We start from the raw sequence: 21,025 nt of genomic DNA, 5'->3' as shown, positions 1-21,025 counted from the left end.
TGCTTGCTAGAGGCTCCATGAATGTCTCTGACTCCGAGTTAGAGTCGGAGACTTGGGACAGTTTTGCGGTACTTACCTGGATTGTTACCCAGGAAATGTTAGGCGGATTAAAACCTGGTCAGGGTAACTCCACAACTGATGCCCCCCCCCACCCCCACAAACAATTCAATTACCCCTTTTACCCTACCCGACCCCGTCTGACTATCCCCCTGACCTGATCTGATTACCCATTGACCACATGACTGCCCCCTAGACCTGACCCAACTATTTTGTGGATCACCCAGCTACTCCCCCACCCCTTCCCCAAACTGGACCTTGCTACATCACCAACCTCACCCAACTACCCCTCAGACCTGACCCGACTACCCCGCCGACTGGACCAACTACCTCCCCTGACCCTACCATTACCCACCCACCCCCCCCCCCCCCCCCCCACCCCAATCTGACCCAGCTACCCCGCAGCCCGCCCAACCAGACCTGCCTACCTCCTGGCCACCTGATTACCCCCATCCCCCAGCCAGACCTGACTATCCCCCGACCCGACTACTAACCACTCACTCATCTACTCACCCATCCGCTCACCCATCTGCTAACCCACACTTAAAGACTGGACCTTTAAACTTACTAGACAGAATATAGCAGCTGGTGATGTAAAAAGGGGGCATGTCTTTTCTCCACCCCGCTCCCCCCCGCCACCGCCCCCGACTCTAATCCACTCCGACAGAGTTCCGTGGGATATGCTGTGCGGCACATTCCTGTGACAGTCAGGATCAGAAGATCCCAGAAGAAATGCGCAGGAGTATCAGGTCGGGAGAACTTTCGCGCGCAGCGCCACTGCTCAGAAGAATTGTTGCATGCAATGTTTCAGGTATGTGACCTTTCAACCTGATGAAAGGTCACAGGCCTAAAACCTCAACTTTGTTTCCCTCTGCAAATGCTGCCTGACATGCTGAGCATTTACAGCATTTTCTGTTTTTATAACTTGGATGAGATCTGAATCCCAATTTGAGAAATGCCCTGTGCTTCCTGGTTCAGGTCGGCTTTGTAGCCATATCATGCCCAAAACTGGGTGCCAATGATATTCCACGCTGAGGGGTCAGAGTTTTGATTGTCCTGAGGTGTCTTGGGGCATTGACAGTACAATATTTGTCCTCAGTATTTATAGTTTTGGAGAGATTAATTTTGGCTTGCAGGTTACAAGGGGATTAACTAATGGCCGTTGACATTTGAAAAGTGGAAAGAAGAGTTTTTGGTGTAGTCCACCAGAAAATGCTACTGTAGTCCAATTACAGAGAACGAAAGAAGAATGATCATTTGGAATCCTTTGCAGAATGGCTTATGTGGGCACAATAATGATTTCAATTGCATGGTAAAGATGGTGGTTGCAAATTAAATTTCCTGAACAACAGTGCTCCTCCTGCAGAGCCCAGCAGATACCACAAGTCTATTTTGAAAATAGGGACTGGGAAAGATGGAAGAGAGAGACTGTTGAGCGTCTGTTGGTGATCCTTTAAAGACAGCATAATTAAACCCTGGGAAATGACGTTCAACTCTTCAGTTAGGACAATTTTAGTAAAGAGCTGGACATAAGCGAAACAGAGACCCAATAATGTCTGCCTTCCAATATGTTCAGTAAAACTAATTTATAATAGATGATTCACGAGTGGATAACAAAACAAAGTGAGGACTCCCTAGGCATAGTTGAGTGATGGTGGGCAAGCCAAGGCACTGCACAAGTATTGTCATTGGTAGGTTAGTTGAAGAGAGACTCATTTGAATATTACCTCTGGTGTTAATCCACATCTTTTTTTTCCCTTCCCTGGCAGGGTTTCATCTGAGTGGAACTGTGACCGAACCAGGCACCCAGTCGGAACCTGAAATGATCTACAGAGTAGCCATCAGTTTTGACCGCTGCAAGATCACTTCTGTAACATGTGGCTGTGGCAACAAGGACATTTTTTACTGCGCCCATGTAGTGGCACTTTCCCTGTACAGAATAAGAAAGGCTGACCAGGTCAAACTGCGTCTTCCCATCTCTGAGACACTTTTCCAAATGAACAGAGACCAGCTTCAGAAATTTATTCAGTATTTAATCACAGCCCACCACACAGAAGTACTTCCCACTGCACAGAAATTGGCTGACGAAATCCTATCATCCAATTCGGAGATCAACCAAGTACATGGTAACTATTGTAAGGGTCCCTTCCCCTCCCCCATTAATGGGTGTCATTGTATTGTATTGTGTTTGTCCAGTTAGTACTATGCGCAGGGCATAATTCTCGACCAGAACTCTATTCTGGATACTTCGTATGATCTCTTGTAAGTACGATTATTGATGCAAACAAAATATGTGTGATGTGTAATAAAATATCAAAAGACTTGATCTGAATTTCTAATAGAAGAAGTAGTATTTTTGAGGTAAGCTCATTTCCATTAAATTCATATTTAGTTGTACAGTCCAATCCATTTCAGAAAGTATAGCAATCCTAAAAATAATTTTATTATTTCATTAATTCCATCTAGAATCTTTGAAAATGGTTTGAATTGTTAAGATCCAATTGACTCTTAGGGTTGTTTCTTTCATTCACTGGTCACATGATAACCTTATTGCTTTTTGTCAACATTCACCCCTTCTCAAGACATTGATCCCTTCCTGAGGTGTAGTTCCATGAACGCTCATCACCTTCCAATGCCTTAGGCTGGGTCCTTCTATTTATGTGGGATCAATGGTGTGTGTGCTGGTTGATATTTGACTGTGAACAGACCATATCTGACCCAAGTCACCTTAGCCTGTGTTTATATTAAGACTGTAGATAGAAAAGTGCAGCCAGCCGGAGAAGTTCTACTGCGGCTCCAACTCGGATACTGACCTCCAGAAGATTGCAACACTTGGGTCAGTGTTTAACAAGAACAGTTTTAGATCAACAAAAAAGTGGCAGCCTAATTGCATTCTGAGATGGGAGTCCATTATAAGCTGCTTCATTCAAATCCTTTTGAGAAAGATATGATAGCTCCAAAAGGATTTAAAAATCAAAGCTTGGGCTCTAATTAATGCTCCTATGTTATGTTTAAAACTTGAATGGTATTTTCCCTGTATTTATATGGCAATATATTAAGAAATTCTAAGTATTTACCTCATGCGCCTGGTGTTTACAGCCTCATTAAATATGGGAGAAAGGGTACTGTCGAGGCAACAATAATTTATTGTATTATTCTTGCAGTTGGGTTGTCAGGGAGGTGCAGGTCTGAGGAGAAATACTGCTTTACAAGGAATCAAAATATGAAGTAGTTAACTTGGCCAATCTTGTATCAGAGACTTCTCTGAAAAGCATGAGTTGTTCAATGTTGTGGATTGTGGTTGGGAATGATTCGGTTATTTCATTCTGACCTTTCCAGTCATTGTAGAGATGAAATTAGGCTTGACTTGAACCCAGATTCTAAAAGGACAGTCTGCTAACTGACGGTCATGTGCATCCCTCCTGACTACATATTTAATTTGGAAAGTTAGACAGATATGGAAGCTTTTTGAACACTTAAACAAATCACATACACTCAAAAAAGTTCACACTGTGGAATGGAAACCCAATTTTGGGGAGATGAAACATAGAAAGATGAAGATGGAGTTGAATGTAACTCCTTCAACAGCACCTTCCAAACCCCTGACCACTACCATGTAGAAGGCCAAGGGTAGCAGAGACACGGGAACACTACCACCTGGAAGTTTCCCTCCAAGCCACTCACCATCCTGACTTGGAAATATATCGCTGTTCCTTCACTGTCACTGGGTCAAAATTCTGGAACCCCCTTCCTAACAGCACTGTGGATGTACCTACACCACATGGACTGCAGTGGTTCAAGAAGGCAATTCACTGCCACCTCCTCAAGGGAAATTAGGGATGGGCAATAAATGCTGGTTTAGCCAGCGATGCGCACACCCCATGAATGAATAAAAAACTAGCCAAGTTATTCCACATCGGTATAAGTTAACTGAGGATTCCTGCACTGTCTGAACCTGTTTATTAGATTGCTGCCTTATAAATCTGCCTTATTCAAAAAAAAATTAACTTCACCTCCCAATGGTAAAGCTTTTGATTTGGCAGCAGCAGCTTTGTGACTTGCAAGAAAAAAACTGTCAAATTCTGCTTTGTAAAATATAATTGGGCAGCCAAACCGATATTAAATAAGCTGCTTGTTTGCTTGGCTAAGTACAATGGCATTGAAAGTTGCATTGCTTTTACTTTGCCTACAGTAGTCTTTAAATTTCTATCTTGTTCCTACAAAGTTTAATAAGCTCTGTACCCTTGTTTTAGGTTCATTTCTTAACTGATTTAAACAGCTTTTGTATTGATACTCTGTACTGTAGTGAGCTTCTGTTCAGTGAAGGTATCAGCTGATTTCTGTAGAATAACTGTCTGATTCTGTTCCTTTTAATGCCTTTGATGCAAATGTACTGAGGATGAATGGAATTCAGAAGAATAGGGGATTGACATCGTGTTGCAAATAAAGAGGTGATCATGTTAGATTGTGCTTTGTAGGTTAATATATTTGTCATTATAGGTGTCAAAAATTATTAGCATATCCGTAGGAGTAGCTGATGATTTTTGACATCTTGCATACCAGTCCCGGATATTGTGTAGGCGAGGGGAACCAGAGAAAGCTGCTAAAGTCTGTTATGATGAAAATCAGCTGTCTAATAAGTGCTTTATTTTTGCTGCATGATTTTATATTTGTGAAGGTGAGGACATCAAAGTAGGAAAGTGAAATGTTGCACCTGGCGTTAGGATTGAATGCAACTGTTTGAGGAATTAGTGTAGTTTTTTTCTATTATCTCGATAAATACATCTGTATACTTGACTTCAGAGATTTGCCCTTTCTGCACCAGGTGACATTTTTCTGCCTGATAATAGCCTCCCTTACAATCTTTTTTAATGCAACCATTTAATTTGGAAAAACTGCAATGGAGCTAATTCCACAAGGCAACTACATTAAAACTGCTTAAACTCACTTTTTGCAGCAGATGGAGAAAATTATAATCCCACATTAATTAACAATACTCCTCTTCATCCCTGTCTCGGCTCATCTGCTAAAATCTTCATTCATGCCTTCATTACCTCTGGATTTGACTATTCCAATGCACTTCTGGCTGATCTCCCACATGCTACCCTCCTGTAATCTTGAGATCATCCAAAGTTCTGCTGCCCTTGTCATAACTCTCACTGAGTCTCATTCATCAATCACCCCTGTACTTGCTGACTTAACTTGGCTCCTGGCCAAGCAACGTCTTGATTTTAAAATTCCTTGTTTTTAAAATTCTCCATGGCCTTGCCCCTCCCTATCTCTCTAATCTCCTCCAGCCCAACAACCCTCTGATATCTGTGCACCTCTAATTCTAGCCTCTTGAGCATCCTCAATTTTAATCACTCCACCATTGTTGGCCATGCCAACATAGGCTCTAAGCTCGGGAATACACTCCCTACATCTCTCTACCTCGCTATCCTCCTTTAAGACACTCCTTAAAACTGACCTCTTTGACTAAGCTTTTGGTCATCTGACCTAATATCTCCTTATGTGGTTCAGTGTCATATTTTGTTTTATAATGCTCTTGGGGTGTCTTAATATGTTAAAGGTGTTATATAAATACAAGTTGTTGTTGAGCCCAAGTCCACTGAGGCTCATTGTTGCACTTAATTTACTGACTTTCAAATTGTTAGAAATGAATGCCATCGAATAGTTTTCATTGTAATCTGATCAGTATCACAATACAATGGTCCTTACTATCACATCAAGTACACTGTATTGTCTTCCTTGCAACCATATCATCTGGTCATCTGTTGTCCCTGATTATACAGTCTCTTTCACCTTCCTTGTAAATTATCTTGCTGACTCTCACTCTCATTTAATGACCTTCACTGCGATCATCATGATTAACATGTTATCTTGTCCTCCTTGACTATACTGCCCTACTCTTTACATTATTCTAGCCATTCAGTTATACTTATTGTGGTCATAGCTCCAATACCCGTATTGCCTACTCTTCCTCACTGCCCATCATCCTTCATTAGATGGTCCCTATCCTAAAAAATAATAGGATATTAGAGTCAATGTATTTTCAATTTATTATGAGCAATGATTATGCCGAAATTGAAGGCCTCACGAAATACAAATACTGGCATAATTAGGTGGTCACAAACCAGTCATGTGAATTGTTTTGTCCCAATGTATTAGTGCTCAGATGATTTTCAGCCAGTTAAATTTGTGCAGCTATCATCAGGAATATGCTCACACTTCACTAGGTTACATTTTACTCTTATGTGAAATTGCAGGCATGAAAAATCCTAAATTGGAAAATGTTTGCATCTGCATCATCTTAACTTTACCAAGAACATCAGGTACTGAACCCATGCTACATGGCTTAGAAGCCTAAAACTGTGGGGGAAAAAAGGACTGGCGTAGTATCTTTCAATATTTATAGTTCTATCTCTGTTTGATCAGTAAATAATAAAATAAAACAAAAAATACTGATGCCTGAATTCTGAAGAACCCAACATTCCAAAAGCTGTAAAATTTACAGAAGTTATTTTGCCAAAACTAAAATTGCTATCTGTATCTCTCACTTCTGCATGCACCAGGGAAAAGGTGGTGACAGTGAACTACAAGTTGTGGGTCTTCATCAGGTCTACCAAGTCTTGTGCACTTGGTGATACTTTAATATGTGATTGCAATCTCATCTACTCCCCATCCTTTTTCCCCAACACCATTGCAAGTATGGAGGGCTCCACCTCCCACAGTTTTGACTGACACAGAAAACATCCTTTTTGTAACATAGATCACTTGTCACTGTCAGGAGACACTTTTTTAAAAGAATTGCAGGGATAGCACTCACTATTGCAGCCAGGAAAGTAAGAAAAGCGGCTGCTGTTCACCATTTGAGATTGGGGAGACTTGAGAGCAATTGATCAAAAATGTATGGAAAAGAAGTTAGTTATCCTGTACTGCGTTAAAAAAAAAGTTAATTATGCCACTTGTACAAACATTGCACAGGAGGACTGATTTATTTGCAACTCCCTCAAAAAGAACTTTTATTTATGAGATGCAGTGATGACATAGTGCTTTAACTGTAACTATGCTTATAGTCAGCACTTAACACATTATTCTTCCAACTTTGTTAATATTATATTAATTGGCAAACATACTTTGGCTGACAAGGCTTCGTGAAGTGCACGGTACAGTATCATTTCTGAAGTCTGTTTGAATGTATTTTTAACCTTGCTTGTTACTGGCATAAGGTGATAACCTGGATTTTCACTTCCGAGGCGGATGTGCAGAGCTGGGAAATGTCCTGGCTCACCGACCTGCCTCAGGAAAACGTGCCCCAGATCCAGGGTTCGTCTGGCATTTTGGGCATGCCCCCAAGTTTCCACAACTCATCAAAAAGCCAGACCATTGCCTCAGTTATGTGGTTCACAATTGAAAATCTTGCACCACAGGTTTTCCCACTGTTGACAACTCTGTTTTTATGTGCTTAACCCAGCTCCTTGATGTGATGTGTGATAATACTGTGTTTTAGATATCAGAAGGGGAATGATACAGTGGACTGCACGAAATACCTGAAAGAAAAATTCTGAAGTTGGGATTGGAGCACATATATGGTGGTGCTTGAGTTTCTTATTATCAATCTTCATGTTAGGGAGTATGTCTGGAGTTGCAAAGGGCTAATCGTAATCAGCAGGCAGGGACATTTGGTTAAACAGAAGTTTTTCTCCCCCTCACTTCAGTCAGGCAAAATAAAAATACTAACATTAAAAAAAATGAAAATGATTTAATATAAATTCAAGTACCCAGACACTGCTCAAAAACTGCTTCTTAAAATTCAATAGTATTATTAGGATAAGACAATTTATGCAAAATGTTTTTATTCTAAGTCTTCCTGTTCAGTGAGCATAATGCACAGCATGTTTACAAATTGTTACATGGTACCATATTAAGATAGAATAAGAAAAATTGGATTTTGTTTCCATCCCCACCCCTCATATTTATCTTACAGATAATGGAGGATGCTGGAGGTAAGCAACATGATCATTTTTACGTAGCTGTACCAGTATTGTAGTAATTGAGATTTTACCATTTGACACACACAATGTGCACTTGGCCACAAAGCAGATTTTCTGACTGTAGGCTTGGGGAATAAAATTGAAAGTCTTTTTCTTAGGAAAACAAGAAACTGCTGGGCACATTAAATTATTAATTCTCTGCTTGCATTCGTTCTAGGAAATTCCTAAGCCCATGACAGCAGCTGAGAATGCAGCCGCATTAGAATTAATCTCTGGGGCCGATTTTAACCCTGAGTAAGTGGCAAAGAGTGAATTAATGAGAGGGGCTTGCAGTCGGGAAAGGGAGACCACAAATATCCTGACCCGCAATAGAAAGGTTTATTTAGACTTGCCTGGCAGAGCCTCTTCCATCTTCAGGCTTGCTTCTGTCTAGAGGGAAACTGCCCTGGGGTCCTATTGACATAACAGGACCTTGACTTGCAGCACGATACAAGGGTGACTGTAAATTCCTGCCGGTTAAAATGGGATTTGAGTAAATAAGTAGCCTGCTCATTTTCAACAGCCAACTTGCCCCATTTCCACCAGTTGCTAATGTTCAAATCCACCGCTCTGTGCAGCTAGAATGGACTTCACAGTTTTAAAAGGCAGTGGGACAATTTCAGTTGAACTTTCTAGCTTTTTATATTGCTTGTTATATTACAGTGAAATGCAGGCGTCACAACATGATTTACATATGAACATACGAATTAGGAGCAGGCGTAGTATCCACCTGAACACATTTTGAATTCATAAAATAAAAAAAACACAAAACAAAAGCAAGCTACACACTCCTTGTCATGATGCTTGTGCTAGCTTTTTAACTGAAGCTATGTATTTTAATGCCACTTCATGCTCTTACTCTGAGTCTTTTTTACTCACTCCCTTTTCAAATAATTATCTTGTACCCTTTTTAAATGATATGAAGTCTGTCTCAGTAGCCATTTGTGATAAAGCTTTGCATGCTCTAGTAGCCCTCTTTGAGAAATTTTTTTCTAACTTCCTGCTTTATCCTGCAGGTGATAATGCTCATCCTTGGCTCCTTGTTACTGATTTGCCAACCAGTGGAAACAGTTTTTTCATTGCTTACCTTCTTGAAAAAATTTCTTCAGCTAGAAAACCTAATTTTGCGATAACATTACTCTGTTGTAAACGGAACCGTTTTGTCATGGTCTTTATGAGGCAGATCTCTGTTTTCACCTGGGAAATTGGCTGTACTGGCAATGTCACTTTATTGTTCTTAAATTATAATAAGCCTTTGTGGTACAAATAAAAATCCTGCTGTAAAATTCTTTCTATCCAGCTATTCTAAATCTGTTCCCTTTGAAGCTTTTGAGCATGACACTGATCTTGAAATGTATTTTATTTTACTGCTACTGTTAAGATCAGAACCTGGGTTGCCCCATTTACTTGATAGTTGAAGTAGAACAGCTTGAATAGGAAGATCATATCAGAACCCAGATGGCACAGGTCATTGTATCAACAGGACAGACTCTGCATTTATATGACTGCTGAAATTTCTAGGTGACTTTATGTTTGAGCTAGAAAAATTGAGCAAAACATATGATTTGCATTTGATTCATGTACCACCGAACTGTTACCTGTTTACATTGGTGCCAAACAAGTTGATTTTTTTTATTCTTTCACAGGATGAGGGTGTCATTGGCTACACCAGCAATTTTATGTACATAATTATGTACCCTAGTGATTCATAAGTGACTGAAAGGAAAGGACTTGCATTTATGTAATGCCTTTCATGATCTTAGGATGTTCCAACACATTTACGGCCAATCAAGTACTTGTAATGTAGAGAAGCATGTCAGCTAATTTGCTCGCAGCAAATAGCAGTGAGATACAGGAGCTGATAATCTGTTTTGGAGATGTTGGCTCAGGGATACAGATTGACTAGTTTCTTTCAAATTTTCTTTGTTTAATATTCCATTGAAAATACCTCAGTCTGACTGTGATGTGATCTATTGGCTATTGCTAACAGAACTAACATGTTTTTTAATTAAAATCAAAATACTGCGGGTGCTGGAAATCTGAAACAAAAACAGAAAATGCTGGAAAAACTCAGGTCTAACAGCATCTGTGGAGAGAAAGACAGAGTTAATGTTTCGAGTCCATAAGACTCTTACTCAGAGCTAGATAGAGGTAAAGGTGTGATGAAATTTATGCTATTTTGAGGGGGGTGGAGCAGGTGAAGCTGGATAGAAGGCCAACAATAGGTGGAGGCAAAGGAGAGATTGACAAAGATGTCATGAACAAAAGGACAAAGGGGTGTTGATGGTAGTGGTACTGGCTAAAGGAGGTGCTGATGGTGGCATTAAGGTCCGAAAGCATAATGTGGTAATAGCAGGACAAGGGTAAGCACTCTGGAATGAACAACATGAACAAGTGACAGATGGCCCTAGTGGGGGTGGGGTGGAAGGAGGGGACAGTGGTGGGGAAATAAATCGAAAATAGAAAAAAAGGTGGGAATAAAACAATTAATAAAAATAAGTGGAAAAAATAAAAATAAAAAAATAAAAATGAATATTAAAAAAAAGGGGATAAAAAGGGGTTAGGATGGAGGAGAGAGTTCATGGTCTGAAGTTGATGAACTCAATGTTAAGTCCGGAAGGCTGTTAAGTACCTAATCAGAAGATGAGGTGCTGTTCCTCCAGTTTGCGTTGGGCTTCACTGGAACATTGTAGCAGGCCAAGGACGGATGTGTGGGCAGGAGAACAGGGTGGTGTGTTGAAATGGCTAGTGACAATTATTTTTTAATTTTTATTATTCAATTCTACCTTACCTTACCATCACCTCTCTCAACTCCTCTGCTGTTGCTAAACTATCAGATTGCATATCCGACATCCAGTACTGGATGAGCAGGCGTTTCCACCAGTTAAATATTGGGCATTCTGAAGTCATTGTTTTCAGTTCCCACTCCAAACTCCATTCCCTAGCTAATAACTCCATCCGTCTCCCTAGCAACTGTCTGCAACTAAGCTAGACTGTTCACAACCTTAGTGACATATTTGATCATGAGATGAGCTTCCAACCACATTCTCGCGCCATAACTAAGACCACTTATTTCCACCTCCATAACATCAACTAACTTTGCTCCTGCCTCAATTCATCTGCTGCCAATACCTTCATTCATACCTTTATTATCTCTAAATTTGACTATTTCAATGCACCATTGGCTGGTCTCCCACATTTTGCAAACTTAAGGTCATCCAAAACTCTGCTGCCCATGCCCTAATGCGCACCAAATCCCATTCACCTGTAAACCTGTGCTCACTGATCTACATTGGTGCCTGGTCACACAACATCTAGATTTTAAAATTCTCATCCTTGTTTTCAGATCCCTCCATGACTTTGCCACTCCCTATCTTTATAATCTACTGCAGTCCAACAATCTTCTGCAATCCCTGCACTAATTCTAGCCTCTTGAGCATTCTCAATTTTAATTGCCCCATCATTGCCGGCCATGCCTTTAGTTGCCTAGGCCCTAATCTCTAGAATTTCCTCCCTACACCTCTATGCCTCTCTACCTTGCTTTCCTCACTCCTTAAAACTGACCATTTTGACCAAGCTTTTAGTCATCTGATCTAATGTGGCTCAGTGCCATATTTTGTTTTATAACGATCCTATAAAGCATCTTGGGATGTTTTATTGCATTAGAGGCATGATATAAATCTAGGTTGTTGTCTAGATAGGTGCAGGAAAACAACAATTGGAGAGAATTCCATCACACTCCTAACTTCTGTCTTTGGGTGGAGGATGGAGGGTGGCTTTAGGAGATCAGGAAGTAAGCCAAACAATGAAGAATACCAGCCTTTGTCTTTCTCTCATAGTAAGGGTGGCTGACTTAGTAGTGTTTCTGTCAGGTGTTGACCCTCGGGGTATTCATTGTAGAGGACTCAGTGATGTTAATGCCACTGAATGTCAAAGCGAGATGGTTAAGTTATCTCTTATTAAAAATGGTCATCGCCAAGCACTTCTGTGACACAAATGTTATTTGCTACTATTCGCCAAGTCTGCTGCATATGGGCATGGACTACTCCATTATCTAAGGAGTTGTGAATGGAGTTGCATGTTGCACCATCATCAGTGATCAGCCTCACTTCTGACCTTATGATGGAGGAAAGTCAGTGCTGAAGCAGCTGAAAATAGTTGGCCCTAGGGCACTGCTCTGAAAAACTCACGCAATGATGTCCTGGGGCAGAGATCATTGGCCTCCAGTAAACCATCTTCTTCTGTGCCAGATATGACTCCAACTACTGGAGAGCATTCCTCCTGATTCCTGGTGACTTCAGTTTTACTGGGGCTCCACAGTGCCACACTTGGTCAAAGCTGCCTTGTTGTCACGTGGCAGTCACTCTCACTTCGCCTTTTGAAATTCAGCTCTTTTGTTCATCATTGGACACAAGCTTTATTGAGGTCTGGAGCCAAGTGGATCTGTCAGAATCCAGGTTGAACATTGGTGAACAGGTTATTGGTGAGTAAATGCCATATAATAGCATTGCTGATGATTGAGAGTAGGTTGATTAGATGGTAATTGGCCAGGTTATATTTGTCCTTCCTTTTGTGGACAGGACATACCTGGGCAATTTTCCACATTGTCGAGTAGAAGCCAGTGCCATAGATGTGCTGGAACAGTTTGGCTTGAGACGCAACTAGTTCTGAAGCACAGGTCTTGGCTCAGATTGGATTGGTATGTTGGGTATTTTACTGGAAATGGATTAACCATGTGCAGTGATTGTGCTCTAGTGCTGTGCTTACACCACCAGGTTGCATTTAGTCCCATTAAATGATATGTATGTTATGCCATCATGCTGCCCTTGCCATGTTCTGTTTGTACCCTCAGTGTGTTTTGCATTCTTTTTTATTGTAATGATTTTTGGCATTGTTTTTATTGGATACCACATCTAGACTGGGTTTTACTGTGGAATTAACTCTTACCATGCTGTGTGAATGAGATATATTTGCATATAGCCTAGATATTGTGTATTTTTCAGGCAAGCTGTTAAAATCATAACAGGTTGTGGATTCTTTGTAATGCTTCCTAGTCAGTGGGTTTTAACATCTTGTGTGTGGCATTTGCTGTTCTGATAATGAGGCTGGGGCCCAAACATTCTGTTATTTCTATAGCCAGAACATTTTCATAATTGTCATATTTCTACCATTAATTGATGAGCAAAATTTTTTTCAAAAGCCTAAAATCAAACGGCAGGGAATCGAAGTTAGTTGAAGCATTGCAGTTTCTCGGCAAATTAGGCTCAAAAGCTGAGTGACACAAGAAGGAAGTACTACACCACCACTGGCAGGCAGTTGTAATTGCAGTGTGACAAGTTTTGAAATGTTGAACATATTAGAGATTACAGCAGTGGTTAGCCCCTGGTTGTGCTCTTCTTGAGTTGTAGGATATGCTTTCTTTCTCATGTAATGAGTAATCTGAGTTTACTGATTACTAATCTGAGTTTACAGATTGAATTAGCTTTTTTAAACAGATTTTTAAAAATTTGTTCTCAGATATAGGTGTTTCTGGCAAGACCACATTTATTTCCCATCGCTAGTTGCTCTGAGAGGGTGAAGGTGGGACTTCTGCTTGAACCACTAGATTCCTTTTGGCAATCATGTTCGATAAGGGATTCTAGCATTCTGACCCAGCAATGATGAAGGAATAGCAATATATGATGATGTGTGCCTTGGAGGGGAACTTGGAGATGATTGCATTCCCATGACCCTGCTGCTCTTGTCCTTCTTGGTGATATAGGTCACAAGACCTGGAGATGCTGTCGGAGTAAGCCTGTCAAGTTGCTGCCACAATGCACCAGTGGTCGAGGGGCTGCCTGTTGAGTCCATTAGCAGGCGTGTCAATCAAGTGGGTGGTCAATCCTGAATGATTTCCAGTTTCTTGAGTGTTATTGCAGCTGCCTCCATCTAGGCGACTGGTGAATATTTATTGCTCCTGTTGACTTGAGCCTTGTAGATGGTGAAGAGATTTTTGAGGAGTTACAAAGTGAGCCCCTCTTGCATAGTTTTCAGCCTTTGCCCTACAATGGTGGTACGATTGAAGCGCAAGACTACTGATTTGCAGCTTTGGTAAAAAAATGTACATATTTTAAATTACTGGGCCTTTTCTTGTTGGAGAAGATTATTGCCTGGCACTTGTGTGGCACAAATGTTACCTAAGACTGATGTCTTTGGGTTTGAGTTCTATATTATTATGAAACCTGCATGGAAACTATAAGCCAGTGGTCTTCATTTTAATTATATGTTGGTTTTAGTTATATTACTTACATTGCTTACCCATTTTAAAGTCTAGATTACAGAGGAAGATGGTAGGGAAGCTGCTGCAGGGAAATGTGTAACAGTAATTGAGGAGTGAGGGTGGCAGTATGAGTTGAGAAGGTGTTCCTGGGGTTTGGAGGGGACTCATTGGATGTAGGAGCAGGAAGAGAGTGGTGGGGTCATAGCAAGCTGAATAGGAGGATGGGTGAGCTCTGGATATGGTGTTGTGATGTTTGGGACCTTGGAAAAAGAAATACCAGCGTCTAACAGGAGTTGAAGGCATGTATCAGAGAATGCTGCTTTGGGGGGAGTTGTGGTTTGTAGGAGATGGGGGCCCAGTGTATGTGAGCGGCACAACAGGTCTTCTGGAAGCAGCATTGGGAGACAGTTGACTTGGAATCACTGAGATAGTGTTGGTAAGGTGTGGAGGTATTGGGAGGGTGGAGCGTTGGTATTATTGGGAAGGGGTATGTTCTTGAGCTAGATGGTATCAAAACCTGGAGGAAATTTTATTGTAATTTTCCTGCTTTGAACATGCTCACTGGAGACAGTGGCTTAAGCTGAGTTATGGCTCTGTGTAACAGTTTCTTTTGATTTCTTGACCAATTTGCCAGTCTTGTCCATGCAAGATTTGTGAGCACGAACAAGCTTTTTGACTGACGTTAACATGATTAAAGCATGCTCCATGTCCCTGTATGGGATAACAGTCAACAGGTTTGGTCTGTGATTTGGTTGAAGTTTTCCCCCCCATCCTCTAGTCTGGGAACATTAAAGCCATTTATCACGCCCTCCTTGTTGAGGTTGAGATTAGTAATTTCAGTGCAACAATTCCAGGTCTGTAAAACCACACAGCATAATCTAATTAAGAGAAGAGGTGGTTGTGGTGCTTGGAGAGGCGGGGAATGATATTTGTTGTCTGAAAAAAAGTGTAAAGGAGAAGCTACAAAAATAAAATTCCAGAGTTTGAGAATTTTATGGTTAGCTATTGATTGAACAGTCTGGAATTACTTTTGACTGACCAAGACAGTGGGAGCTCACTAGCTGTCTGTTCTGATGCACTGGGAGCAACATAATCAGAGTAGGTTCCATTGTGTCAGTTCCACTGAAGTGGAAGTATGCTCAAATTCATCATCTCTGGTGGTTACCGAAATCATTTTGGACAATACCTTCTCATCAGTTCAGATTTTTATTGTGTAATATGCACTCAAGTCCCTGGAATCCATACCATATGCAGGCTGTAGGGGAATGGAACCTGACAAACAATGCCCATTTCGTCATCAGGAGCTCTATTTACTGTCATTGTGTGGCTCCTGACAATTTAAAGACATGCTTTTTTCTCTCTGACGTACATAGCTACTATTGCTACTATTAAGATAAATGGGAGGGAGGAATCATAAGATTCACATCTTGGTTTTTCTAACTCGCATGTGAATTTTATTAGAATGATTGATTTTTTTCATTGGTCAATTGAATGACCAGAGTGTTGGTTCACTTGACTATAGCCACTTTGAATGAAATCTGTATATGTGTGCACGTGTGTGTGTAACATGTCTGTACATTATGATCCCTATAGAGACCGATAACTTTTAGAAAGATATTTGAATTTCCAGTGGCTGACTGGAAGGATCACAAGACAAGATTTTAGGTTTTAAAATATCTACTGTAATAAACAAACTGAAAGCAACATTGACTAACCACTATTCAGTAGGCAATATATACTCTAAATTACAGAAAAGATCCTCCTTTTTAACTTTTAAAATAACATAAAATCGCTCCCCCTTCCCCCCTCCCCATGCTTATACTTCACTCTGTCCCTTAAATGGATACTTGATTCTCCAAGAGCCAGTCCAAAACTATTCTCAACTCCCAAAGACTTGCTTCTTTGCCTTTTCCAGCTAGATAACTTCTAATCCCCGAACTGGCTTTCACGGTGAGGGCTACCCTGGAGATCCTCCCCCTAGCCAAAGCTAGACATATCTCCCAGCCTATTTTAAATCCTCACGAACTTGCTCTCCTCAATCCAAGCATGAGCTCCCACCCACATTCTGCATGGTGAGCAATAGAGACTGGCTGCCTCTATCTGATGAAGTTCTGATGAAGAGTCATACGGACTTGAAATGTTAACTGTATTCCTCTCTGCAGATGCTGACGGACCTGCTGAGTTTTTCCAGCTATTTTTGGTTTTGTTTCAGATTTCCAGCATCCGCAGTATTTTGCTTTTGCCTCTATCTCTCTCGCTCTCTCTCTCGCACTCTCTCGCCCTCTCTCGCTCTCTCTCGCTCTCTCTCGCGCTCTCTCGCGCTCTCTCGCTCTCTCTCGCGCTCTCTCGCGCTCTCTCGCGCTCTCTCGCGCTCTCTCGTGCTCTCTCACGCTCTCTCTTTCTCACTCTCTCACTTGTTGATGATTGCACAATGTTCAGCACTGTTCACGACTCCTCAGATACTGAAGCAGTTCATGTCGAAATGCAGCAAGACCTGGACAATATACAGGATTGGACTGACAAGTGGCAAGTAACATTCATGCCACAAAAGTGCCAGGCCATCCAACCGTCACCCCTTGATGTTCAATGGCATTACCATCATTGAATCCCCCACTATTAATATCCTGAGGGTTACCATTGACCAGAAACTGAACTGGACTAGCCATATAAATACTGTGGCCATAAGAGCAGGTCAGAGGCTGGGAATCGTGCGACGAGTAACCCACCTCCTGACTCCCCAAAGCCTGTCCACCATCTAGAAGGCACAAGTCAGAAGTGTGATGGAATACTCCCCACTTTCCTGGATGAGTGCAGCTCCCACAACACTCAAGGAGCTTGACACCATCCAGGACAAAGAGGCACGCTTGATTGGCACCACACCCACGAACATTCACTCCCTCCACCACTGACACATAGTAGTAGCAGTGTGTACTATCTACAAGATGCACTGCAGGAATTCACCAAGGCTCTTTAGACAGCACCTTCCAAGCCCACGACCATCTGGAAGGACAAGGGCTGCAGGTGCATGGGAACACCACCACCTGGAGGCTCCCCTCCAAGTCACTCACCACCCTGCTTTGGAAATATTTCGCCGTTCCTTTACTGTCGCTGGGTCAAAATCCTGGAACTCCCTTCCTAACAGCACTGTGGGTGTTCCTACACCACATGGACTGCAGCGGTTCAAGAAGACAGCTCACCACCACCACCTCAAGAGCAACTACCGGATGAGCAATAAACGCTGGCCCAGCCAGTGAAGCCCACATCCTGGGAATGAATTTTTTAAAAACCCTGCAACCCAATACTACAATGATTTCCTATGGACTTCTCCCTTACCAAAGCCCATCTCCATCGCAATGTGAATCACATGGGCCTTGTATCCAGGTGGAAATGCTAATTAGCTAATCCTTAGACACCCAACTCCGTTCTATCTTGAAATGAAATAGACAGTCCCCAAAACATAACAATCTTTTATATTTGTAACAGCATGTATGTTAGTTTCAAGAGTGCAGTGCTAAAAACAAAGACTCATGATTGTGTACCACCACTTCATTCGGTGCCAATGCTTCTGTAAACAGTCTTCACACAAGAGATAAATGGTGGCTTTTAGTAATTTGGGAACTCACAGAACTACAAGCCCCAGAGTTCACTAATTCTATACTTGAGTGCCCATTGGTGATTAACTGCCTTTGATTCCACATTTGATGTAGAAACATTATTAAGGATTTCAGATGATGTCAAGAAGAGGCTGATTATTGTGTGAAATGTCACTGACTTAATTTATTCATAAATATATTGCATCTTATATTTAAACACAAATTTGTTATTTTTAATACCTGATATTGGTTAAGCGTGTGAAGTTAAATGGATGTCAGTTTGATTCAGTAGCATCACTGCCTTCAGAGTCTAAAGGTTGAGAGTTCAAACATGAGTCTAGCACTTGAGTGCATAATCTGTGATGCCTCATTAGTGCACCGCTGAGAGAGTGCTGCATGATCAGTGGTACTGAGCTGGAGATTTTGCTCCTGGGGTAGCTAACTCGCGTCAGGAAATTTCCTGGCTCAGCATACCCACCTTGGAAAAGAGTACCCTGAATGCTGCAAGTCTCACTTTGCGATTGTGTGGGGGGGGGTTTTGGGGGGGGAGGGGGTGGTGGTACAGATGTGAGATGGAGTTGGGCCCGCCAGCCCCAGGCACAGATTGGAGGTGGCCACAAGGGCCGCCGAGTGCCAAGGTTGTTTCAAAGGCCCGCCTCGTTCTCTGGAATTTTGTCCCAGTTGTTTTGTTTTAAATATTAGGTCCTCTAACCCTCACCTCATCACTCCCCTGCCTCCGCCGCGCCCCCCCCCCCCCCCCACCCCCACCCCCAAACCCATCCATCCATGCAAATGCATGGCCCCTTACAGTCTCCAAGCCAAGTCACCTAGTAGCCAATGTGGACAGACCTCAGGAACCACGTTGAGATGATTCCAGGGATAAACAACCGTAGCTATGAGGATAGATTGGAGAGGCTGGGGTCTGTTTTCCTTGGAGAAAAGAAGGCTGAGAGGAGACTTGACAGAGATATTCAAGATCCTGAGGTGTATGGACAGGGTAAATAGTGAGAAACTGTTCCCACTCAAGCGTACCTCAAGAACTAGAAGGCACAGATTCAAAATAATTGGCAAAACGAGTAAATGTGATGTGAGGAAAATTTTTTTTTTACCCAGAGGGTGGCTACAGTCTGGAACGAACTTCCTGAAAGGGTGGTGGAGGTAGATTCAATCAAGGTATTCAAAAGGGAACTGGATTGCTATCTGAAAAGAAAGAATATGCAAGGTTATGGGGATAAGGCAGGCGAGTGGGATTGGGTAGAATGCTCTTTCTGAGAGCCAGTGCAGACTCGAAGAGCCGAATGGCCTCCTTATGCACTGTAAAGATTCTGTGATTCTGAAATAAAATAAAGATCTAAATATCTATTACCACTTTCATTATAATAAAAAAGCCCCCATTCATGACAGCCCATTCAAAATTTTGAAAGCCCCTCAAATACTTAATACCTTATCAAAACAAACTTGCATTCATAACACCACATCAAAGACAGCTAATCCATTAATAACTTCTTTGAGCTGTCAGTCAAACTGTGTGAACTTAGAACCTCCTGCTGGGATAATTGTAGGCTGTGGAAAGCAGCCAACCATTAGCAATGATATCATGATAACCCTTGAGGTAATTCAACAAGCAATGATGGTGACTACCAGAACAGATTTTTTTTAATCCATTCCTATTGACACAGGCAGGCTCCAATTTTTAAAGGGTTGGGGATTTAAATAACTAGACAGCTTGACAGTTCTACATACTTTATCCATCCTTCAAGAGCATTTATGTCTCCTTGATAAATTTGTGTCTCCCACTCTGTAGAATAAAGCCTTTGCTACAGTGAAAATGGGGTCTGTTTGAACTTAGCACTGAGTTCAAATGGCCCTGCTGAGTTCAGGTTTCCTGCTTGCGTGAGTCATGCCCTGTCCCCTTTCATCTACCAGCAAAAATTGGATCTGTTGGAAATGGGTGAGGGCCTTATGGATCCACGTCCTTTCCACCATTTTTAAAGGTCTGAGGAGTCTCCACGATTCCGCAAATATCCGGCCCACTTTGAGATGAGATGTTAAACCAGGACCCAGCCTGCTTGTTTAGATTATGTAAAAGGAGAACTCTACATAAAAGTATTATGAGTTCTCCTGGTGTCCTGGGGTGGGGGATGGGGAGGGGAGGGGGGTTGTGGCGAGGTGGGGGTGGTAGTCAGAGTGGCGGTCATGTTGGGGGATAGTCGCATCGTGTCGGGGTTGGTGGTCGGCGGTAGTCAGGTGGTCAGGAGGTGGTCGGGTCTGGGGGTAGTTGAGAAATTGGGGGGCTTGTCAGGGGGGATTGATTGGGGGGTCAGTTGCGGAGTTATCCAGATGTTGGACTAGGTTTTATTATGTCTAACATTTCCTGGATAACTATTCAGGTAAGAACCACGGAACTGTCCGGAGTCAGCAACTGTAGCTTAGTGTCAAAGACAGGAGGCATTTGCGGAAGGTTCTAGAGAGCAATGGAATTTCCCAACGGAAGTTGGAACTTCCCGGGCAATTCCCACATAGGTCAGCGTGTCAGGACTTCTGGAGAGTCCCAACGTGCATCTCAGTTGTATATCTGTTCTCTGGCAATCCAGAGCCTGGATGATTTGGCCTATTATGTACAATTCTGGGCTCCACACATTAGCAAGAATGTCAAGGTCTTGAAGAGGGTGAAGGAGATTTACTGAAATTATGCCAGGAATAGGGGACTTTGGCTATATGAGGAGACTAGAAAAGCTGGGATTGTTCTCCTTAGAACAGGGAAAGCACAGAGAAAATTAAGGAACAATTTAATAGAGGTGTTCAAAAATTTGCATTTCCACTGATGGGATTTAAGGTAACTGGCGAAAGAACCAGAGGGAAGAAGAGGAGAATCTTCTCTAAGCTATAAGTAGTTACGCTGTGGAATGCACTACCTGAAAGCTTCAATATTAACTTTCAAAAGGGAATTGAATATATTTTTGATAGGAAAAAGGTGCAGAGCTATGAGGAAACTGCAAGCAGGATAGGATGATTTAGATAGATCTTTCAGAAGAGCTCATAGAAGCATGATTGGCTGAATGGCCTCTTTCTGTAATGTATGA

At 41.9% G+C, this 21,025-nt stretch overlaps 1 protein-coding gene across 5 annotated transcripts in view; it reads left to right on the top strand.

Annotated features, from left to right (window-relative positions):
• The window catches only part of LOC144692310 (zinc finger SWIM domain-containing protein 5), a 248,934-nt gene that overhangs the window by 157,843 nt on the left and 70,066 nt on the right, over positions 1–21,025 (top strand). For 4 of the 5 annotated variants that reach the window (XM_078560963.1, XM_078560966.1, XM_078560967.1 and 1 more), the window contains one exon: positions 1,827–2,183. The exons of the other annotated variant lie outside the window; for it this stretch is intronic. In XM_078560963.1, coding sequence (XP_078417089.1) covers positions 1,827–2,183 — 357 coding nt within the window. The remainder of the gene's footprint in view (positions 1–1,826; positions 2,184–21,025) is intronic. 5 annotated transcript variants of the gene reach the window in all.

This window comes from Cetorhinus maximus, chromosome 17 (genome assembly GCF_964194155.1).
Source record: "Cetorhinus maximus chromosome 17, sCetMax3.hap1.1, whole genome shotgun sequence".
Lineage (NCBI taxonomy): Eukaryota > Metazoa > Chordata > Chondrichthyes > Lamniformes > Cetorhinidae > Cetorhinus > Cetorhinus maximus.
The sequence above is the reverse complement of the archived record's forward strand: the minus strand, read 5'-3'. Positions and strand labels throughout refer to the sequence as shown.